Source organism: Carassius gibelio, chromosome A16 (genome assembly GCF_023724105.1).
Source record: "Carassius gibelio isolate Cgi1373 ecotype wild population from Czech Republic chromosome A16, carGib1.2-hapl.c, whole genome shotgun sequence".
Classification (NCBI taxonomy): Eukaryota; Metazoa; Chordata; class Actinopteri; order Cypriniformes; family Cyprinidae; genus Carassius; species Carassius gibelio.
Genome location: NC_068386.1, coordinates 15,390,367 through 15,411,739, shown reverse-complemented (window position 1 = coordinate 15,411,739; position 21,373 = coordinate 15,390,367). Strand labels below are relative to the sequence as shown.

General features: G+C 36.2%; 1 protein-coding gene across 1 annotated transcript in view; it reads right to left on the bottom strand.

The window, feature by feature from the left end:
- Positions 1–11,186: 11,186 nt before the first annotated feature.
- LOC128030738 (nectin-2) overlaps positions 11,187–21,373 on the bottom strand; it is a 59,616-nt gene continuing 49,429 nt past the window's right edge. The window contains exon 7 of the mRNA XM_052618627.1: positions 11,187–11,833. Within this exon, the coding sequence (XP_052474587.1) occupies positions 11,757–11,833 (77 nt within the window). The 3' untranslated portion in view covers positions 11,187–11,756. The remainder of the gene's footprint in view (positions 11,834–21,373) is intronic.

The following is a 21,373-nucleotide window of genomic DNA, read 5'->3' as shown; positions in this document are numbered from 1 at the left end:
AGTAAAGTGTGTCAAATACTGTAGAATCATTCGCTTTATTATCACTTATCCCATAGTTTCTCTCATGTCGCCTGTGATAAAATTAATTGTAAGGCAGATTAAGTGTGCCTTGGGAGCAAAGTGCTATTAATATGACACATATAGTTGCTGCCTATGTAGAACGTTCCAAATCAGTCACTTATGAGGTTCCTGCTAGATGGTGCCATAGAAAGCAGTGAGGAAACCTGTTTTTTGGAACAGAGCTGTGTTTAACATGCACATGCACAGGGAGGCCTGTTTTTGTCACAACTTATCACACACTTCAGAAGTGTCACTGAACGGAGAGCAGACTCTGTATAAGTATTTATGAAACTTTATTTAGCAGCATCGTTTGGGTATCAAAAAGACGTTGGATTTGTTCCCAAATGATGTACTCTCAATCTTGTGACCGTCACCCACACACTGCCATCAAAATTTCACAGGATCACAGAGTGTCCCATTTCACTTGGTATGATTTGCTACAGTATGTGCCATCAATGCACCCAACACACCATGTGGCAAAATGTCTGCAAAAAATAATTTTCTTAATCAGTACTTCTGTCGTATTTTGCAAATACATAATCACAATTTGGGCTGTTCTCCAATAAACTTTTAAAAATTACATACAAGTACAGTGGGTATAGAAAAGTATAAAATTCAAATCAATTCTGAGCCAAAATCGATCAAATCAAGTCCTGCCCTACATTTTTGTTGTTGTTGTTGAATATCCTAGTTCACTTCAAAATGCATCACACTATAAAGTCATTTCATGTTGACTTTAAGCAACATATTTGTGTTATCCACTATTTTTGTTGAGTGTACTCTACACTGAAACAGTATTTTCTCACCAGCCATGACAACAGTGCACATGCTGCCATGCTCATCATAGTCAGACACATGGTTACAAACAGCAAGGGAGGAATGGAGTTTATCCATCAGAGACACATGCTAATAAGAACATTTGACTTGGCAGAGAGCAGAGAAGGATTAGAGGGAAGTGTACTACACCTGCATCCCCTTTAACCTCCTTCTTTTATCCTTCATCCTCTCCGTCTCATGCTCCTCGCTTCTCATTTATTTTTAGACAGCTTAGTTGAGGAGAGAAGGAAATCATTGATCTGGCTGTATCTTAAACGATTATGTCCCAGGTGTTGATTTTGATCAAAACTAACAGATTTCAGCTGGTTTTGTTTTATGCAGGTTATTTTAAAATGCCTTTGCATTTATTCTTGCTACTTTTTAAATACATTTTATTTATACTTGTATATTTTACACAGACACACAATTTCAAAACAATGATAATATATATATATATATATATATGTATGTATGTATGTATGTATGTATGTATGTGTATATATATATATATATATATATATATATATATATATATATATATATATATATATATATATATATATATATATATATATAAAATTGCATGAATTTTCAACAGGTGTTGGATCATTTCCACCCTAGGCAATGGTATTTTTCCAGTGGAAAACTGAAGTGAATACAGTACATATATTATATAAATTAAATAAACTATTATAATAGTCTAAAAGTGCCCATATTTAAAGAAACAACAATTTCTGTCAAATTCAAATGTTCTAAGTAATAAGAGCATTTTTTTTTTGAGGGCAGAACACAGCTGTCAAATTAATGACAATCCAACCCAGCACGCAGTTGAGAGCCAGACATGTCGCCCTCCTCTATTTCTCTCACACTTTCTGTCTGTCTTCTGAGGAGGCAGAGAATTGTTGCTGTGGTGATGTCACTGGTTACCTAGCAACAGCAATCCCTGGGCAACCCGCAATCACAGCCTCAGAGGGAACATTTTGGATTAATTTGGGGATGATCGAGTTCATCAGTGGTTTCTTGCAGCAATCTGACAAGCTACGAGACAAGACTTTATGTCCAGAGAGATAAGATGAAGAAAGCTGCTGTGAGGTCCAAAAATCCTCTGGTCAGAAGATTTCAAATTTAACTTTTCATCCTAAAATATATAATTTGTAATTGAAATATAATAATATAACATGTTCTATTGAATTAGAAAAATGCTAACTAAAATAATTTTCACTTGTGGTCGCAGACTTCTGGACTCCGCTGTATACACCTCTTGAAATATAATGATGGATTTCATGGAAGGGAAGATAACTCTATGATCTTTGTGTTCTCCTTAGGGTGTTTTTGGATTAGGGAATAGGGTGTGAGGGTGTGAGACTGCCAGTATATTAACAGACAAACAGTGCTGAAACAGTAACTTGCTTGACTCAGCATACAGTATTTCACCTCTTCAGTACAGCTGACCACAGGTGACTATAGTTATGCTAATAATCAGTCCTTCACTAATTCTGTTACACTTGCAGTTTATCAGTAAATCACGTGTCATGCTTTTAGTTTTGTTCCTAAGCGATTTTGCCCATTTTAAGCAAAGACAATAGCTTCTTGTTTAATTACTTAATGTCTTTATTGTTTGCACAGTTCGTGGTTGTAGTTAAAAGTATTTACCTGCTAGCAACTGTAATCTCTGCACTAAACTCCTTCCTGCAGACTACAGGCGGCGCGCGCCCTCGTGTGGTGTGAATTTAACAGCGTCTGAGGGCTGACTATACAGTGAATATATATTTGTTCTTGTGCATTATACAGTAAGTATATTCTTGTTGTCTGTTTCTTTAGATACTTCTGGAATATGAAGTAAGTTGTATTTATCATGGCTGTAACTGAGTACCCACTGGTAAATGTTGAAGGCCCCAGAATGTGTAATTGAATGATTTCCATGTTTATTAAATTATTGAATTGTAATTCTTAAAAATTTTTTTTTACTATAACTGCAATATTTTGTTTCTTTAGATTTGTATATGAAACTGGATAGGAATTACTGTAATAATGTAATGACTCTTGAATGTGTGTGTGTGTGTGTGTGTGTGTGTGTGTGTGTGTGTACATGTATTCACCCATACTTGGTTCCATTGTATGCAAAATGTAAAAAGGACAATCATCAATTCATGAATGTTTGCAATATAATACACTGATACATACATATAATAACTTATAGTTTAAGAACAAAAACAAGGAAATTTCACACTGCAGCTATGGATTACATCACTAATAATAATGACAAAACAATGCTTCAATAATGTATGCCACTGGCTCATTACGTCCTTAGGGCCTACCGCTGTGTTAAATTACACATTCATAATCAACACACTCTTAAAAATGGCACGTACTAAAATATATTCCTTATTCAGATACAGAAAGACGAATAAGCATGTGTATGCACAACTACATACTGTATATGTGTGCAAAGATATAACTGAGGTCATAAAATAGGCGCTGTAGAACAGGTCCCTTACAGTGTTTGGGTAAAGCAAAGCCTTTACAATCAGATCAAACTATTTCATATTCAATTTAAAACAGTACAAAAGTGTTATATAGAAATCTACGGCTCTGTTTGATCCCTACACAACCACAGATGGTGACATGAAGCTGCTCCCTCTGCTGGCTGAGGAAGTGATGTAATAGCTGTCTTCCTCTCCCATCCTTCTGTCTTCGTCTCGATCATCCTGGTAAGGAGACTGTTTGTCCTCCCAGGAGACACGTGAAGGCTCATGATGATCCTTGTCATCATGGTATGCTGAGAGATCCTGACGGAGAAGAGATTATAGTGTTGTGATAGAGTCAAAGCACGTTTCTATTAAAGATTTGATTATAATCTGTGAGTAATAGGTGTGAATAATGCATGGAAAATGAACATGCCATCAAATATGTATGATTTACCATCTTAAATGCCACACAGGATTAGAGGAATAGAGAGAGTGAGAGAAATGGCCTCTTACTGTCATCGCGTCCTCTGTCTCATGGTGCATGAACTGAGGATCAGAAACAGGTTTATCAATGCTCGGCTACAAAAGGAAAAGAAAAGGATGAATTGTTGAGCTTAATAAAGTTTAGTAATAAAACTGCTCATCTTGATAAAAGTTTTCAATGGCTAAACAAACTCTGAAATACAAAATATAATACAACATTTGTTAATTTTAAACTGTAGCCTATTATCAGTATATATATGAGTGAAAATATTAACAAAAAATACTTTTTTAAACATTTTTTTATCTGGATTACCTTTTCTAGTAAATTTTTTTAACAAAAATATATTGTAATATATTACATAACCTAAATGTCCACAAAATATAACAAAACGTTAAAACTTTCTATTCATCTTCATGCAAGGCTTAAATTAAACTTTGCTTTGTGATTCAGACTCCACTACTTGAACACATTTACATATATATAGCTATACATTTTCTTTCTTTTTTTATAATATTTAAAGGATTGACTGATAACCTTTCTTCACTTTTATCAGCTACATTTTCTCAGAGGGTAAACTAAAGTATGAATTGCTCAGCTCTACTCACGCTTTCTGAATAAGAATATGTCTTCATGGGAGGAGGAGGTTTGTAAGTGGGTGGACCGCTGTAAAAACAATGATCAGTAAAGTGGAAAAAAGTTCATAAGTATTATTATCTTTGATTTATTTCGTTTAACCAGGGTACAAGTTAAAGACAGCATATTACAGAGATTGCAGTACTTACTCTTTTTTTTTTTCCTCTTGCATTTGCAGACCATCACTATAGTTGCAATTAAGGCTACCAGGATGATCACACAAAGAACAGCACCAATAATACCTCCAGTAGTGGCACCCGCACACCATACAGCACCATGTCTATAAGTTCAGGTTGTTTATAAAGCACCACCTAAATCTTACAGCGGATCCTGCTTTCTTAGTTTGAATTAATAAATCCCAGATTCCAACACATAGAGTCAGGCTTATCTGTCTTGTATGGCATATCTGTACTGTTGACATCTTCTAAAAGTCATTAAAGTGCTGCATTAATCTCTGAAGACTTGAGATCTTATTTATTGATAATAATTATTATATGCATTTATTTCTATAAAAATCATAGTGTTTTTTTGGATGCCTTAGTTAGCAGGGAGTAGTACAAACCCGATTCCAAAAAAGTTGGGACACTGTACAAATTGTGAGTAAAAAAGGAATGTAATAATTTACAAATCTCATCAACTTATATTTTATTTACAATAGAATATAGATAACATATCAAAGGTGAAAATTAAATGAAATTTTGAAATGTCATGCCAAATATTGGCTCATTTTGGATTCATGAGAGCTACATATTCCATAAAAGTTGTGACAGGTAGCAATAAGGCCATAAAAGTTAAATGTACATATAAGGAACAGCTGGGGGACCAATTTGCTACTTATTAGGTCAATTAGCAACATGACTGGGTATAAAAAGAGCCTCTCAGAGTGGCAGTGTCTCTCAGAAGTCAAGATGGGCAGAGGATCACCAATTCCCCCAATGCTGCGGTGAAAAATAGTGGAGCAATATCAGAAAGGAGTTTCTCAGAGAAAAATTGCAAAGAGTTATCATCATCTACAGTGCATAATATCATCCAAAGTTTCAGAGAATCTGGAACAATCTCTATGTGTATGAGTCAAGGCCGGAAAGCCATACTGGATGCCCGTGATCTTTGAGCCTTTAGACGGCACTGCATCACATACAGGAATGCTACTGTAATGGAAACCACAACTTGGGCTCAGGAATACTTCCAGAAAACATTGTCGGTAAACACAATCCACCGTACCATTTGCGGTTGCCGGATAAAACTCTATAGGTCAAAAAAGAAGCCATATCTAAACATGATCCAGAAGTGCAGGCGTTTTCTCTGGGCCACGGTTCATTTAAAATGTGACTGTGGCAAAGTGGAAAACTGTTCTGTGGTCAGACGAATCAACATTTGAAGTTCTTTTTGGAAAACTGGGACACCATATCATCCGGACTAAAGAGGACAAGGACAACCCAAGTTGTTATCAGCGCTCAGTTCAGAAGCGTGCATCTCTGATGGTATGGGGTTGCATGAGTGCGTGTGGCATGGGCAGCTTACACATCTGGAAAGGCACCATCAATGCTGAAAGGTATATCCAAGTTCTAGAACAACATATGCTTCCATCCAGACGTCGTCTCTTTCAGGGAAGACCTTGCATTTTCCAACATGACAATGCCAGACCACATACTGCATCAATTACAGCATCATGGCTGTGTAGAAGAAAGATCCAGGTACTGAAATGACCAGCCTGCAGTCCAGATCTTTCAACCATAGAAAACATTTGATGCATCATAAAGAGGAAGATGTGACAAAGAAGAACAAAGACAGCTGAGCAACTAGAAGACTATTAGACAAGAATGGGACAAGATTCCTATTCCAAAACTTGAGCACCTCGTCTCCTCAGTCCCCAGACGTTTGCAGACTGTTATAAAAAGAAGAGGGGATGCCACACAGTGGTAAAAATGGCCTAGTCCCAACTTATTTGAGATGTGTTGATGCCATGAAATTTAAAATCAACTTATTTTTCCCTGAAAATGATAATTTTTCTCAGTTTAAACATTTGATATGTCATCTATGTTGTATTCTGAATAAAATATTGAAATTTGAAACTTCCACATCATTGAATTCAGTTTTTATTCACAATTTGTACAGTGTCCCAACTTTTTTGGAATCGGGTTTGTATTTCATACTGGGGAGTCCATAATGAAATATGAACAATAGGACTAACAATAACTTCTAATTATTATATAGTAGATATCTGATGTAAAATAACGTTTTTCTATTTTAATATACATTAAAATATAATTTATTCCTGTTATGCAAAGCTGAATTTTCAACATCATTACTCCAGTCTTCAGTGTCACATGATTTTTCAGAAATTATTCCAATATGTTGATTTATTATCAGTGCTAGAAACTGTTGTGCTGCTTAAGATAGATGGGTAGATAGATTGGAACCTGTGATCCTTTTTTAATAAAACTTTAAAAATCTTTTCTAACAATATACACTACAGTTCAAAAGGTCTTTTTTTTGTAAGAAGATAAACTTTTATTCAGCAAGCCAGATGTGTGTTAAATTGTTGAGAAGTGATAGCTAACATATATATTGTTAGAAAAGATTTGTATTTTGAATGAATGCTGTTCTTTTTAACTTTTTATTTATTGAAGAATCCTGAAAAAAAGTATTGCAGTTTCCCAAAAAATATTTGGCAGCACAACTATTGCCAACATTGATAATAATAAATCACCAGGATCATGTGACCCTTTATACTGGAATAATTGCTGATGTAAATTCAGCTTTGCATCACAGAAATAAACTATATTTTAAAGGATCAAATTTTTGATCAAATAAAAATACGCCTTGATGAGCTTAATCCTTGATGAGCTGATCCCTAACTTCTGAATGGTAGTGAGTGTGTGTGTGTATAATTTTATTAATTATTACTTGCCAATTTAATAATACTCTGATAAACCTGTTTAAAACATTTTCTGTTTAATATGCAATTATTTATTTTTCAAAACTAAGTTGGTAACTCCGTTTTGAATAAAGGAATGCGCTAAGCTAATATTGTACATGTCTGTCGATGTACTGTAGTGGAGTAACTTGATGTTACACTAGATGGTGCTCCAACTGTATAAAAACACTCATTACGTCTAACTTCCTTCTGCTCGATGTTTTCCAGACACAGAATCGCTGATATCACCACCCTGAAAGTGCAGCGTTTACTGTGAAAATAGATCTACTTTCACGGATCGCAGGTGTTTTTAAGGGCAGAATAATGCCTTTGTTAAAGGGGAAGGAATTTAAAAGAAAGACAAGAGTTTGGATAGAGGAATGTGTGCACGTCATCATGTCTTGCTGAATATCTGCCCTGTCAATCATGTGTCGTTCTTTCCCTCCTTTCGTCTCGCGCTGTCAATCTCTTGTTCATGTCCTGAAGCACTCTTTCCTCTTCTCTCTCACTCGGTTCAGCTGAAGTCAGATAACACATCCGAGAAGATAGAACATATCATTTCATTACACTACTCTCAAGAATACGGGATTCTGGTCAATCACAATGTTAAGCATCAACTATTTTCGTAGAATGATGCTAATCTGGATATTTTACTTTTGTCCATGGCAACATACTGATTCTATTATCTGTCTTATTGAGGCTACATTTAAGATTTTTAGGCAATATTATAATTATTATTATTAATAACTTTATTTTTTCATTTCAATAACCACACAACTTATGCTGCTGTATAGGCCTACTACACCCTACTACACCCTTTTCATTTAATTTAATTTCCTAGAAGTTTCTACCCTACTGGAGAGAAAAGTAACACCTTGATCTGCCAGCCGTGGGTCTTTAACCATGTTTCTAAAAGTTCACTTTGTTGTTGCAGATGAAATATAACACAGATCAAATTAAATAAATATTTTTAGGTTAAATGTTGATTATTAGTAACTCAAACCCTTTATTCAAACCTGTCAGTCACAGACATCAGCCATGTTTGTAGCTTTAACGCTTTTTATTCATGTTTGTAGTTCTGAACCAAATCCTTCACCAAAACGCAATGGATTTTGGGCAATATTAACAATAAGTTTAAATGGATCCACACTTCAAAAATCAACCTGAAATATTAGACCATCCGGGAAGTTTTTTTTTTTTTTTTTACATACTATTATTTGGGAGATACTTATTTTAATCTCACATAAAATTTAGGATAGATAGTATGAACATTTGGACGCAGGGTATGAATTTCTTGTGAGATTTTGCATAGGGTTTAGTCACACATATTAGCTAAACACTGACCAACAGAAAGCTGCTTGGTTTTAAAGTGACTTCTGCGTGAGCTGTGTTTCATGAATTGCTACACTAATGACGATAGACAGTGGACCTTTTTGCCAGTGAAATTCCACTTAAACTTGTCTAATGTGACCAAACCTTTCCTCCACAGTCTCTGTTTTTATCATATCAATTAAAATAAAGACTTAATAAAAAATGGTTGCTATGAGTACACACTGTAATTTAAAAGATTTAGTGGTTTGGAGAATTATATATGTAATTTCAATGTTTTCACATCTGTGTTTTTATTAGTTTTGTGTAATAATATGACATATGATAATGATAATGACCAACTAACTGTACATTATCTCTTCCATGTCACACATAAATATATATTTCTTCTTATTCATTACACACAAACAGCACATACTTGAGCATGAATGACAGAATTATCCCATCACACAAACAGAATGAGCAAAACGCCACTCAAATCTGAGAACACAATCAGGGAGACAGCTGATTCATTGGAGAACGAGCCTTTGGCGGTATACCACAAACACAGAAAGAGATGAAGAGAGAATATGAGGTGTAGAGGAAGTGAAGGTCACTGCAGACAGAGGCAGAATGAGGGAAGAATGTGTGTGTGTGTGTGTGTGTGTGTGTGTGTGTGGAGCAATAGCGTAAGAAAGCACTGAAAAAAACTCAAATCAATCTTCACTGTGACATCTCCGTTTATAAACTCCAGTCTGCAGCTGGTCTCAGACAGAACATCCATGTGAGGCTGTTTACTGCCACATAAACGGCTAGACACAGATATTCACAGTGTTACAGTGACCAAACTGGTTGTGTCATGTTAAAGGGATAGTTCCCCTAACATGGAAATTCTGTCACCATGCACTAATTTCAATGCAAATCTATTAGTCTTTCTTACAAAACTGAACATTACATAAATTAATTAATTGTATTACTTTTATATATTTTTTATATTGTTTAAATTTTTGTTTATATTTATTGATTTAATTTAATTTAAATTGCCCTGGTTTCCAAACATCCGTCCAATGTGCTCTTTGAAATGAATGTAGTTTCGTCTACTGATTGTCAAAACCAGATTAGAGATAAACGTCTGTAGTTTTGTTTATCTTTCCTGTGGCCTTTGCTCATAGTTCAGAGTAACTGAAACTAAAAGCATTCTGAAAGCTCTCGGGCTCAGTAAACTGTAGTAAGCAGTAAATCAGTTACGGTGATTAGCATCGTGTCACATGACCCATTTCTGCCGAGACAATCCTATTTCACACGGTGTGTCTAAAGTGGCAGGTCGATGGGATTAATTTGTTGAATAAACAATTTAAGGTGAATTATGGATGTGTCGATGTGAAAAGACATACGCAATTAAGGGGATTATGGCATTAGATGTGATTCTGCATCAACGTAAGGTTGCAAATAGACCAAATGTGTATGTGTGTGTGTCCAGATCCACACTTAATGGAGTTAGATTATCAGCATCTATCCTGACTCAGTGGAATTTGACATCGGAGAACATTTCCCATGAGACATTGCATCCCGGTGAATAACGATAAGAGACAGACAGATCAAAGAGAGATAAGGACACTGAAAAACTCTAATGTTCAAACACAAGTTCTGACATATTACCCTGCACCCATGACGAACCCAACCTCAGAAGCTCATGTAAAGGTTTTTTTTTTTTTTTTTTTTTGAAGTGGCTCCAATGGTGGTCCTGACCCACTTTGTGCGATGGTGGGATAAAACATGACTTGAAAAAAAAAAAAACAACAAAGTCAGATGTAGTCAAGCAGCATAGTTTTTGTTTAGTGTGCAAGCAGATAATCATGTTTATTTATAAAGCACTTCATACAATACAGATTACAAAGCATATAATACAGTTCACAGATTTTACAGTTTCAAAGCAGTTTCACAGTAATAAACATTGATGTTGTATTGCTGTGGCAAAGTTTTTAATTATGAAACAAATACAAAGACAATGGTGTGATCATTCAGCTCAGTTTAGTTCAAAGTTAATTCAGATAAGTTCAATACCATCGTGACTGTTGTAAAGTTCATTAGTTATGAAGCAAACTCATACTCATAAACAGAAGAGAACAGTATCATTATTTAGCTCTAGTTAGTTGAGTGTTGATTCATTTTAGTTCATTAATAGTGCAAATATAATCAAATTATGTCCTCCCAGATAGCAAGTTCAAAACAATGTTAAATCCATGTTGATGTGTCAATGCTATTCGCATTAATTTAATTCAACAGTAATTTTTAATAGTTTATTTATTTATTTAACCGTAATATAATTGAATCTATACTGTAATGTTGATTTTACATAACTGTAGTTGAATTAACATTGAAATCTCAAAAAAATATATGTTCAAATATGTTATGTCAACTTAACTGTAGTTCAGTCAATAGACAATATGAAAAAAAAATTCTGTTTGCTGAGCACAAAATTAGAAATATGGATGTAGTATCTTTGAAGTTTGTTTATTTACTATATACGTCTATATCAGGGTATGCTTACACGACAACAATGTACTAAAAATGAAAAAAATGTCCTGTACATGTACAGAAGAAAACATTGTCAAAGCGATCACGCATCCGTGAAAATGACTAAAAATGCTGTATAATGCATGCCAGGCCAGTAGTTGGCAATATCACTTTTTAAAGAAACGCTATACTCGCCTGTGCACATTTTTTCAGACTGAACATGTAATACACACAAGCATGACATCACGGTTACATTTTTGTATTTTACATAGAGACGATAACAGTATCGTTTTAAAAAACATGCACTTGGAAATACATTTTCAAAGGTTCACATGTTCAGGCCCCCAAAACACTGTTATTGTGTAAATGACTGGACAAAATGCATTCAAAGTTTTAAACTGTAAATTTTTTGTCACCTAAACGCCCCCTAAAATGACTAAAGCTTCAATAACTGTTGCAGATTCTCTAATGAACAATTTTAAATGGAAGCATTGTGGCAGGGACGTGTAGTCTTCAAGGTCTTTTTTCCAGCTGAATTTATCTCCAGTTCAAATTAATCACACACAAAGGGTCTAATTAAGGTCTTCAGGAACTGTAGTAACTTCCAGGCAGGTTTGCTGAGACCGGGCTCTGCATGAACATGGAAAAAATCTCATTAGTTTCCATTTTAAACCACATAGCATTCACATGACAAGTGTTCCCAGTTAACTTTTAGTATAACTGAGCTGATGTGTTTTCAATGACTTTAAAGCTCACTGACTGGGGAACAGCCACTAGCGTTCTGCATGGATATTTGCATGACCTTGTGCTTGTCAAATACAAATGAATGTTAGTTCAATGTCACAGTCTTCACCCATGTGTGCTGTCGAGTCATCAAAATTTCAAATTGCTGATCCATTGGATCGATGTCACCTTAATATCTGGGTCTCTGGTGACATATTTGAATAATTTTAAAGTTATGATGATGAGACCTTAGTGAGTCTTTTCACAGAATATATTCTGTCTATAGGTGCAGAACATCCTGACAGTTAACTTTTTTCTACCTATATTTTTATTCTCAAACATTTACAGACTGGCATGTGTGTTTCTGGTTATCATCCTGCCGATGGGTTTATCTTGTGCATTTACTACCTCTGACTTTGAACGGACATGCGGTTCACAAGTGGTCACCATTTATTTCACTTGAGCTGCGTCGAGCACTGTAATATGCCGCATATATGCCATGCATTTTGACTCACCCCATCACTCTTCATGATAACAATGCGGCACGAGTGTGTGCATGTGTATGTATCTTCAGCAGTCTCATTCATCACACTCTGCCCAGCACTAATCAAAGCTGAGGCCTAGACTCAGCCCATGCCATGCATTTAAACTGTCTGAGGATTAAACTGATGTCAGCGACACTCAGTCTCTGTGTGTGCATAAGTATGTGTGCTTCTCTCCGGGGAGGCAGTGAGGTTTCTGCCACTGCGCATTAAGGCAGTAGACAGTAGCCACAGGAGGAGGCCGAATCCCCATCTCCAAGGTCACTGCTCCCTCAACACCCACAGCTCCTGACGTCACTCATGCGATTTTTCAATATTTCTGACAAATACTGATTTTCCCAGAAGCTACAGCCAATCATTCACTCTTTTACAGTCTAGCACACAAGCATGTTTACTTGGTTAACACAAGGACATATTGTCCTATAAACTTACATTGTTTATATATAAACATAATACAAAAGTTCACTCTAGTCCACTAATTTGTTTACTTATTGTTAGCGACAAGTAACTCTCTTTATGTGTGAGACGCTGTATCATTTAATCAAACAATTAAAAAAACCCACGATGCACAGCAGTTTAGAGAATGCCTGGATGAAATGTTTCATTCAGCAACACTAAAAATATGGTAAAAGTAGTAAGAGTAATATGCAACAGATTCATTCAGGAACATGTGATGTGATTCTTTGAGTGAGTCATTGAATCATTCAGTCAACTGATTCAGAACATCACTAATGTGTGTTGCTTGGAGATGTAACAGGTTTTATACAGAACTATTATCATTGGAGCAAAAATGCAATAACCTGCTATATTGTGTCTAAAATGTAAGTTACTCAATTTTAATGTATTTTTGTATTTTAGTCATATTTATAGCGCCATATTAAATTTTTGATGGGTGAGAGATGAGACATACTGGATAGTTATGTCTATATAACATTTGCAAATCAAGCTGTAATGTGACATGAGAGTGAAACGTGATATTCAACATAAAATAATCTTTAGTTTAAAAGGGTAAGTACTGTAAATAGGGTCTATTCTGACTTCATGTGGACTTTTATGTATTATTTTATGTATGAATCATTGATGCAATTGAGGATTACCGCAGATGTCCCCAATGAGATGTTTTAGCTCACTTCTGAGGACAAATGTGCTTGCTCCTAAAGAATAGTTAAGAAAACACACACACATTGCTGTCAAGTGTTAAAAATGACTCTCACCAGTGCCCTTACAGTCATCAGAATTATTTTAAACTTTAATTTCCCATTTCCCCTAAACGCACACAGCCACATATATGCTGCAAATTAAGTGTTGAGAGAACACCACACATTCTCTCAGTCATCAGGATTATATTTCAACTTGTGATGTCTTCTCTCTCCCATAAACACCCACAGTCAGACGTACAGAGCTCATCAAGCATGAAGAGCAGCCACCGCACATTCCCTTCCCTTTCTCTCAATCATTAAGTTTTTGGGAGAAGCATCTTCATCAACTCTCTGGTAATTTCTGCAGTTATACAAAGCTTGTGTCTCACTATATCTCAGTATTTTCTAAGCATTTTTCTTCCAATCCAGATGCTTTCCTACTGGCTTGAGCCTTAAAAATGGTCTATTTTTCAGTCATTTCAGTTTTGTCCATTATGAGCACACAATTCATTTTACTATATCTCTTTAGCAGGGTCCAAAAGTCTGAAAGCTCTAAAGTGAAAATGCTTCTTTTTGATATTAATTCAATTTTCTCGTTACAAATGATATTAAGTCAAAGCTTCACAATAAAGATGGCCTGGGGCCAGTTAAGTGAGCTGTCATCTTTGTGAGTTATTGGATCAGCACTTCAGCACTTCACTAATCATGTTCATATATTCTTTTTACACTATTTATAAAAATGTTTTAGTAAAGAACAGAAGGCAGCTGAACATTTGATTAAAAAAATTATTTTAAATGTTATTAAATAATATAATAAATATAAAAAAAAAAAATCCATATCAAATATGAAATTGATTTCATATTTTAAATTATTTTAAATTATAATTTAAAATTTTAGAATTTTAAATTATACTAATACTGATATTATATTGTCTTGAATAAAAAAACAAAACACAAAACACAAATTTCCTTATTTGATTAGTGACCTTGAAATAGTGCAGGATCGTAAAGGAGTCTTAGTCATTTCATCTATTTGACATCATAATGGTTTTTTGTTTTACATTTCTCTTTATTTATATAATTTACCTTGAATGTCAGATTTTCTGTTTTTGTACATGCTAAAGCTCTACAGGAACCTGCTGTTTAAGTTTAAAGAAGTGTGACTGAATAAAAAAGTGAACAACAGTGAAAGAATGACATTTTTCCCACAAAGATTTTCCAGTTCCCAAAGTTAAAGTGTTACTGCCGAGGGCAGACAGTGTGTTAACCTTTCTAACCTCTATCTATATTACACACATTCACACAAACACACAGGAAGTCATTTATCCAAGCACACTCATTAAGATTTCCATGTATTAGCATTTAGCAGTCGCTGCTGGGCAATAGTGCTGCGATCGCTCGTGTTTAGAGATGCAGATGTATTAGAGCGCCGTGGTTTAAGGCGTCTGCCCATGGCCTAAACAGCCTCGTGACTGAACCAACCAGTTCCTGATTACCAGTAAATTATACCAATTACAAAGCCACATAAAGCCCCAGGGTCCCCATCGCTCGGTGAGCATGTGTGTTCACTGATGTGTGTGTATTTGTTTACCTGTTTGCAAGCTAGGAGTTATTCAGCTTCATTAGCGAGCATTCGTCCTTGCTACAGTCATGATTGCTGTGTTTTCCCGCCACAGTCTGCAGCCACATTCCAAACTCACCCCAAAACAGCGGCTGTAACACACCCCTACACAACCCAGAGATTCAAAGCATCCCAAAGCCAACGACCGCACATCCCACACATCCCTGAATATCTGAGATTATACCAGCATTGTACAGACAAATAGCACCTTTTGGTCCAAACCAAAAGTCCATGTGCTGTTTTCCAGAAGCTGTATATGAACATCCCAAAACCTTTAATTACACACCCGATAAAAGGTCTTTAATGTGACTGAGTTATTGCGACCTAACAAGGGAATCTGTGGCTTTGTCCTGTGCCACAACGCCCACTCCATTATCTGCTGTAAAAATAACAATGAGCTGGGAGAGAGAAAGAAAGAAATTGAGGGAAGAGAGAGAAAGGAGGACAGTAATGATCATTACAGACGTCCATGTTGTCCTTTTCTGCCATAGATGCTGCGGGGTGGGTGGGTGTCATTTTTTAGTGTCTCTCTCACTCATTATTTGAAATTATTGCTCATCTAGCTATTTGGCTGGCCCCAGTAAACACACTGCTCTATAATATGAGTGTATGAGACAGTGAGAAACCACACAGCTTATATTTGCAGCTTACATGACTGTCGTCATCATCACTAATCAGAGCAACAAGGCAGAGCAGGACAGCAGACCACTGAAAGCCTGTTAGACACAAGACCAGAGTCTGCCTGTGTTTGAAGAGCCACAACAAACCCACAGTCCATTCTTTCTACACATGTATTATTGCAAAGGGTGTAGATGACTCTTTGTGTACACAGAATGTATTTTTTGCTTGTGATATTATTTGGGTCAATTACTGGATGCTCATTTTTATCTATGAACTTATTCAGAAATCCATTAGAAATGCAATCCTTACATATAATGACTTCAGTAAACCTCTTCTGTGATGAGCATGTTTTTCATTTTTTATTTTAAATTCAAATTTCTTTCTTTCTTTCTTTCTTTCTTTTTTGTTTGTTTGTTTCTTTCTTTATTTCTCATGGAAACCTATGTCTGCTGTGTAGTTTATTTTTGTAACCTGAAAATTGTCAGTCGAATGTGTCCCCATGTCATTTCACTGTAATCTTTACACACCGTGCCCCTTGTATCACGCAGAATGTATTCTGCTTGTTACCATATTGTTCTTTCGCTGTCAATCCAGTCCAGTTCTACAGAAGAAACGGATGATGCTGATTTTCTGCAATTTATTTTCACATACAATGCACTAGTCTTGTCTTTTGTGCCTGCTAAACTGTTTCTAAATGTGTTTCTGAATGATATGACTCCTTCTAGACTCAGTGCTCTCCCGCTCCCAGCTTGCTCTGAATGCCTCACATTAATTTAGATGAACTTAATTAAGCAATCATGTGATCATCTGATGTCTTCATTGCAAGGGCCAGATTTACTATGGATTTCATCAGTGGCTTTTAACACCGTCCCATTTTTAATGTTCACTCTCTCTCTCCCTCCGAAACAAATACTACCTCAACCTCAAACTAAATCAAAAGCTGATCTAGCGCCATAAAAATCTGCTCTCCATAAAATTTAACAAGACCATTAATACCAATGTTATATTAGTCCCCCCATGTACAGTATGTTGCAGGCTCTCTTTGTGCATGCACATACATGTGAGTTTTCACAAGCAGCATCAGCTGTGCATCTGACCCTCACACCCCGCTGTATCCTTCTGTCACAGCTGCCACGGAGACACAGGGTGGATCTGTCAGTGTAGTGTCATGGCAACCGTCTCTCGGGTGACAGCAGATGAAGAGTAATCAATACGCAGTGTTAAGCAGAAACAGCAATGAGATGCATATGAGTGAAGTCTGTCACAAGTGTACTGACGCTCAAACACTGAATCAATATGTCCATCCAGTTCATGAAGAGTTCATTTCCCTCACTCAAACTCTCCCTTTACTTAATATACAGAGACAAATCAGTGGCGTTTCACTGAGGCATGTGAACAGAGCTGTTTTGCGATATTTGAAAGTGTATGCAACATCAGGCTGGTTAAATATCTGGGCTAGTGTCTGAGCCATCAACACGGATGATAAAAGATTCATGGTACTACAAGAAATGTGCTCACTTTAATTCATATAATGCTAAATACTATTTAGATATAATTAAATTGGATGGCTCTGTAATTATATCACTTTTTTAAAACTTAAAATAATAGGTATTGAGGGTGAAAAACATAATATAGAATATAAAAGACTATAGGATTTATTTAAAATAACTAGGTATACAGTAGGTGTAGGTATTTTAATAACTATTTAGTTGGATATTGGTTTGAATTTGCTTAGACATTGTAAAATAGCATACTTTTTAAAAAAATGTTCTTTGAAAGTGCTATCGTGTCATTATGACGTGATGGAATTTTCACATTCTAAAATTTTATTTTCTAAAAAACATTATTTCGAATTTTTGAATATATTTTTAATAGTACTAATATTAAGTAATAATAATTCATTCATAATCTATCTATAATAGAAACATGATTTTTTCTACTTTTAAAATTAATTCTAATTATTTTTAGATTTTTTCTTTTGACAGTCCTAATAATCCTAATAAATTAAGTTCAACAAAGCAAATTTACACACACACACACACATATATATTAAAAATAATTTTAAACTAGAACAAATGATATATGCGTATATTACATATTAGAAAACCTTTTTTAATTAAAATTAATTCTAGATATCTGTATATTTTATTTTATTATTTTATTTCGACAAAGGTATGTTCAACAAAGAAAATGTAGGTCTTTCCAAACACACTCCAGATGTACATAAGTCAGAAATAAATGACAATTTTTTTATTTTTTACAATTCTAATTCAATTCAAAAACTCAAAGAGAGAAATTTGATCAGTTTTTAGATTTAAAATAAAAAGAATCATTGTAATAACGGCCATTTTAAGAATGCTAAATGGTATCAAAGATAACACAAGATCAAAGTAACACATTTCTTGTTTAGTTAAAAGTGCATCTTATATGAACATGACAGCAATGAAAGCGACTCGAACACTAAGATGTGTTTTGGCAAACATGCCAAAGTATGTTCTCCCCCAGCTCTTGTCAGGAAACGCTGTCAGAGTTGTCATAGCTGATTATGTAGGCCATGAAGGCATTCTCAACACTGAGTCGACATGACATGACATGACATGACAAATAGCCTATATGTTTATTTAAAGTTAAACAGCATTAGGTCAGAGACTGGCTGGCACTACTCATTTTTGGAAATGTCAGGTCCGTAGCAGCTATGGGCCTAATGACTAATGTTTCTCAGACTGGCCTACAAACAGCTACACTGGTCTGTGCCTGGCACAAAAATAATTCGAGAGGAATGAGGAAACAGGCCATCTTTTATAAAGGCATAATAGTTTGGCCACACGAGGCGCTGCAGGTGAGCGCTGATAACCATCTGGGCCACAGTGGATGAAAGATGACCAAATGATGATTCATTATGTGAAACAGAAATCTCAAAGACAAAGATGTTTTGTCTGTGAATGAATCTTAGCGTTTTCTGTATCTGATAGAGAATAGGAAGAACGTGTTCAATTTCTCATAACTAATGGTTGGAATGTCTGGCTACCGAAACTAAAATCCTCAGACATATACAGTAAGTGAATCGCCACCCCAGCCAGTTTATACAAAGCAAATACAATCCGGTATTTCCTGTCCTGAGGCTCAAGCTTTAACTAAAAGATTTTTAGGCGCCTACAGCACACACAAGCCTTATCTTATAATATCCATAAAGAAATGGGTTAGCAGCTAAAATGGTCTGGAAGCTATGGCTTGATGTGCCCTATAAAAATGGGAGAAACAGGAAACAAGACATTTATCCAGTGTCCATTGCATCTGCAAAACGTTGACAGAAGACAGAACTGCGAGAAGCCGTGTGCATGACTGTTTCTGGGCGGCCCGTTGATCCAGATTGATGCTTGTGTGATTTAGCTCGGCTTGGGTTGTGAGTGTGTGTGTTTGTTTGAAGCTCTAGAAGTCCTGCTGAATAAATAAGTAAGAGAGTGGCTGTCAAGCCTGATGAGGAGTTATTTCTGAAATACTGCATGTCGCAGAGCACCCTGCTCTGTTTGGGCTGCAGGGCATTCTGGGGGATCTCAGCCTGAAAAGCTCTGGCCATGACCACAGTTAGATAGAGCAAGCACTGTCCGGTCATTCACATCAAAAACTGTCTCTCACTAACATGCTGATGAGCTGAAAATGATTTTCATGTTGTGGTCATTAAATTAACATATTAAAAAAAATAAAAAAATAATGCATCTATCTATCTATCATCTGTCTGTCTGTGTCTTTCTAGAAACTGAAGATGCGCTGTTAGAGAAATCAACTAGTCATGACTGTTGTAGTACCTTTGTGCCGCATCCACTGTTTAGACCACATTGCTTCGACGATATAGATCTGTCAATAAAGTCACACAGATGCAACCAATACAGCACAGTTAATTTGGCAGAATGATAATAGCTTTCTGGAACATACATTGTTGTCAGGCAATCTGACTGGACGGTCACTGACATGCTTCGGGGAAAGTCTATAAGTGTGCCATCTGAGGCTGACACTACATGTACATTATCCATCAACAAGTGCAAAATAGTACCCGCCATCACACAAACACACATTAGAGCACAGCAGTTTGGCTTTGCCATCACGCAGACTTGCTGGCATGCCACCGCTCCACAAAAGCAGCACAAGCGTTTGTGAGTGTAGAGCGGTCTAACTCTGCCCTTTCCAGCTGCAGAAATGAGACGAGGTCAGGGGCATCTGAGAGAGAGAGAGAGAGAGAGAGCAAGAGCCAAAAGGCTATGCAATGAAGGACAAGAGAGGAGAGAAGGAGAGTGAGAGAGAGAGAGAGAAAGAGAGGGGGGAGCAGTGTCATCTCTCTGCCCACTGGCCTTCCCAGCTGTTGTTCTTTCTTTCTGCTTTCCCCTTCACATTTCATCTGCCTTCACCCCACACAGACCCCTCGTTCTCTCCGTCTCAGTGTCTCTCTCTTTCTCCCCGATGTTCCCCTCCTATTTTTCTCTGTGACTCAGTGAAACAGGTCAAGTGTTACTGCATTTCCCCTCCAGCTCAACCTGCCTAATACAAGGCATGACTCTATTTAAAGGGATAGTTCACCCAAATATGATTATTGTGTCATCACCTACTCACCCTCATGTCTTTCCTAACCTCTTGATACTTTATTTACATTGATTTTTACTATATGGATAAAAAAATAATAAAAAAAAATCTGAATATCCACAAAAGGTCTGGAATGACATGAGGGTGAGTAAATGAAGCCAGATTTTTTTGGGAGGATGAACTATCCCTTTAATTGGGCGTTTGTTTTAGTTTTTTTATTATTTTTTGAGCATGGCCGGTAGTGGTTTTCATTCATTTTTATCGCAGGTCAGAAAAAAAAAAAGTCTCAAAAGTTTAGAAAGGCAAGGTAAATAATTGCTGAACAAATTAGATTTTTGGGTGAACTATCCCTTTAATGGTGCTTCTTTATCCTTTTTTGGAGCTTAGCAGACCAAGGTCTTAGTCCATTTTCATTGCAGGTTGAAAAAAGAAAGTTGCTAAAGCTTGGAATGACATGACGGTGAATAAATGATGAAAGAATAAAATTTTGGGGGGTGAACTATCTTTTTAACACATTCACAGAGAACATGAAAACTCCCAATCACACAGACTGTGCAGGGTAGCTCATCATTAACGGCCCATCACATTTTTGTAAGGCACTCAACATTAAGCCAGACAATCAGCCATCGGTATTTCATTTTCTGTGTGGTCCACATACACACCACAAGCGTTGTGGAACTGACTCTGCAGGGAAGCAGACTGGTTGAAGTGTCGTCCAGGACAATCATATCCATGAATATGGCTCATGCAGTCGACTGGGTGTGTGAGCGTTGAAGGGTGACAAGATGTTTCTGAGTATTGTGCTGTGGAATAGATACAGAGAGTGGTGTGAAACATATCATTGCAGTCCCATTATTTGATGGTGCGGAAAAGAGTGTGTGTGGAAACAAACTGTAAATAACTGCTGTTGCCTGTTTAAAGTAAACAACCTGCAATTTAAACACCATCC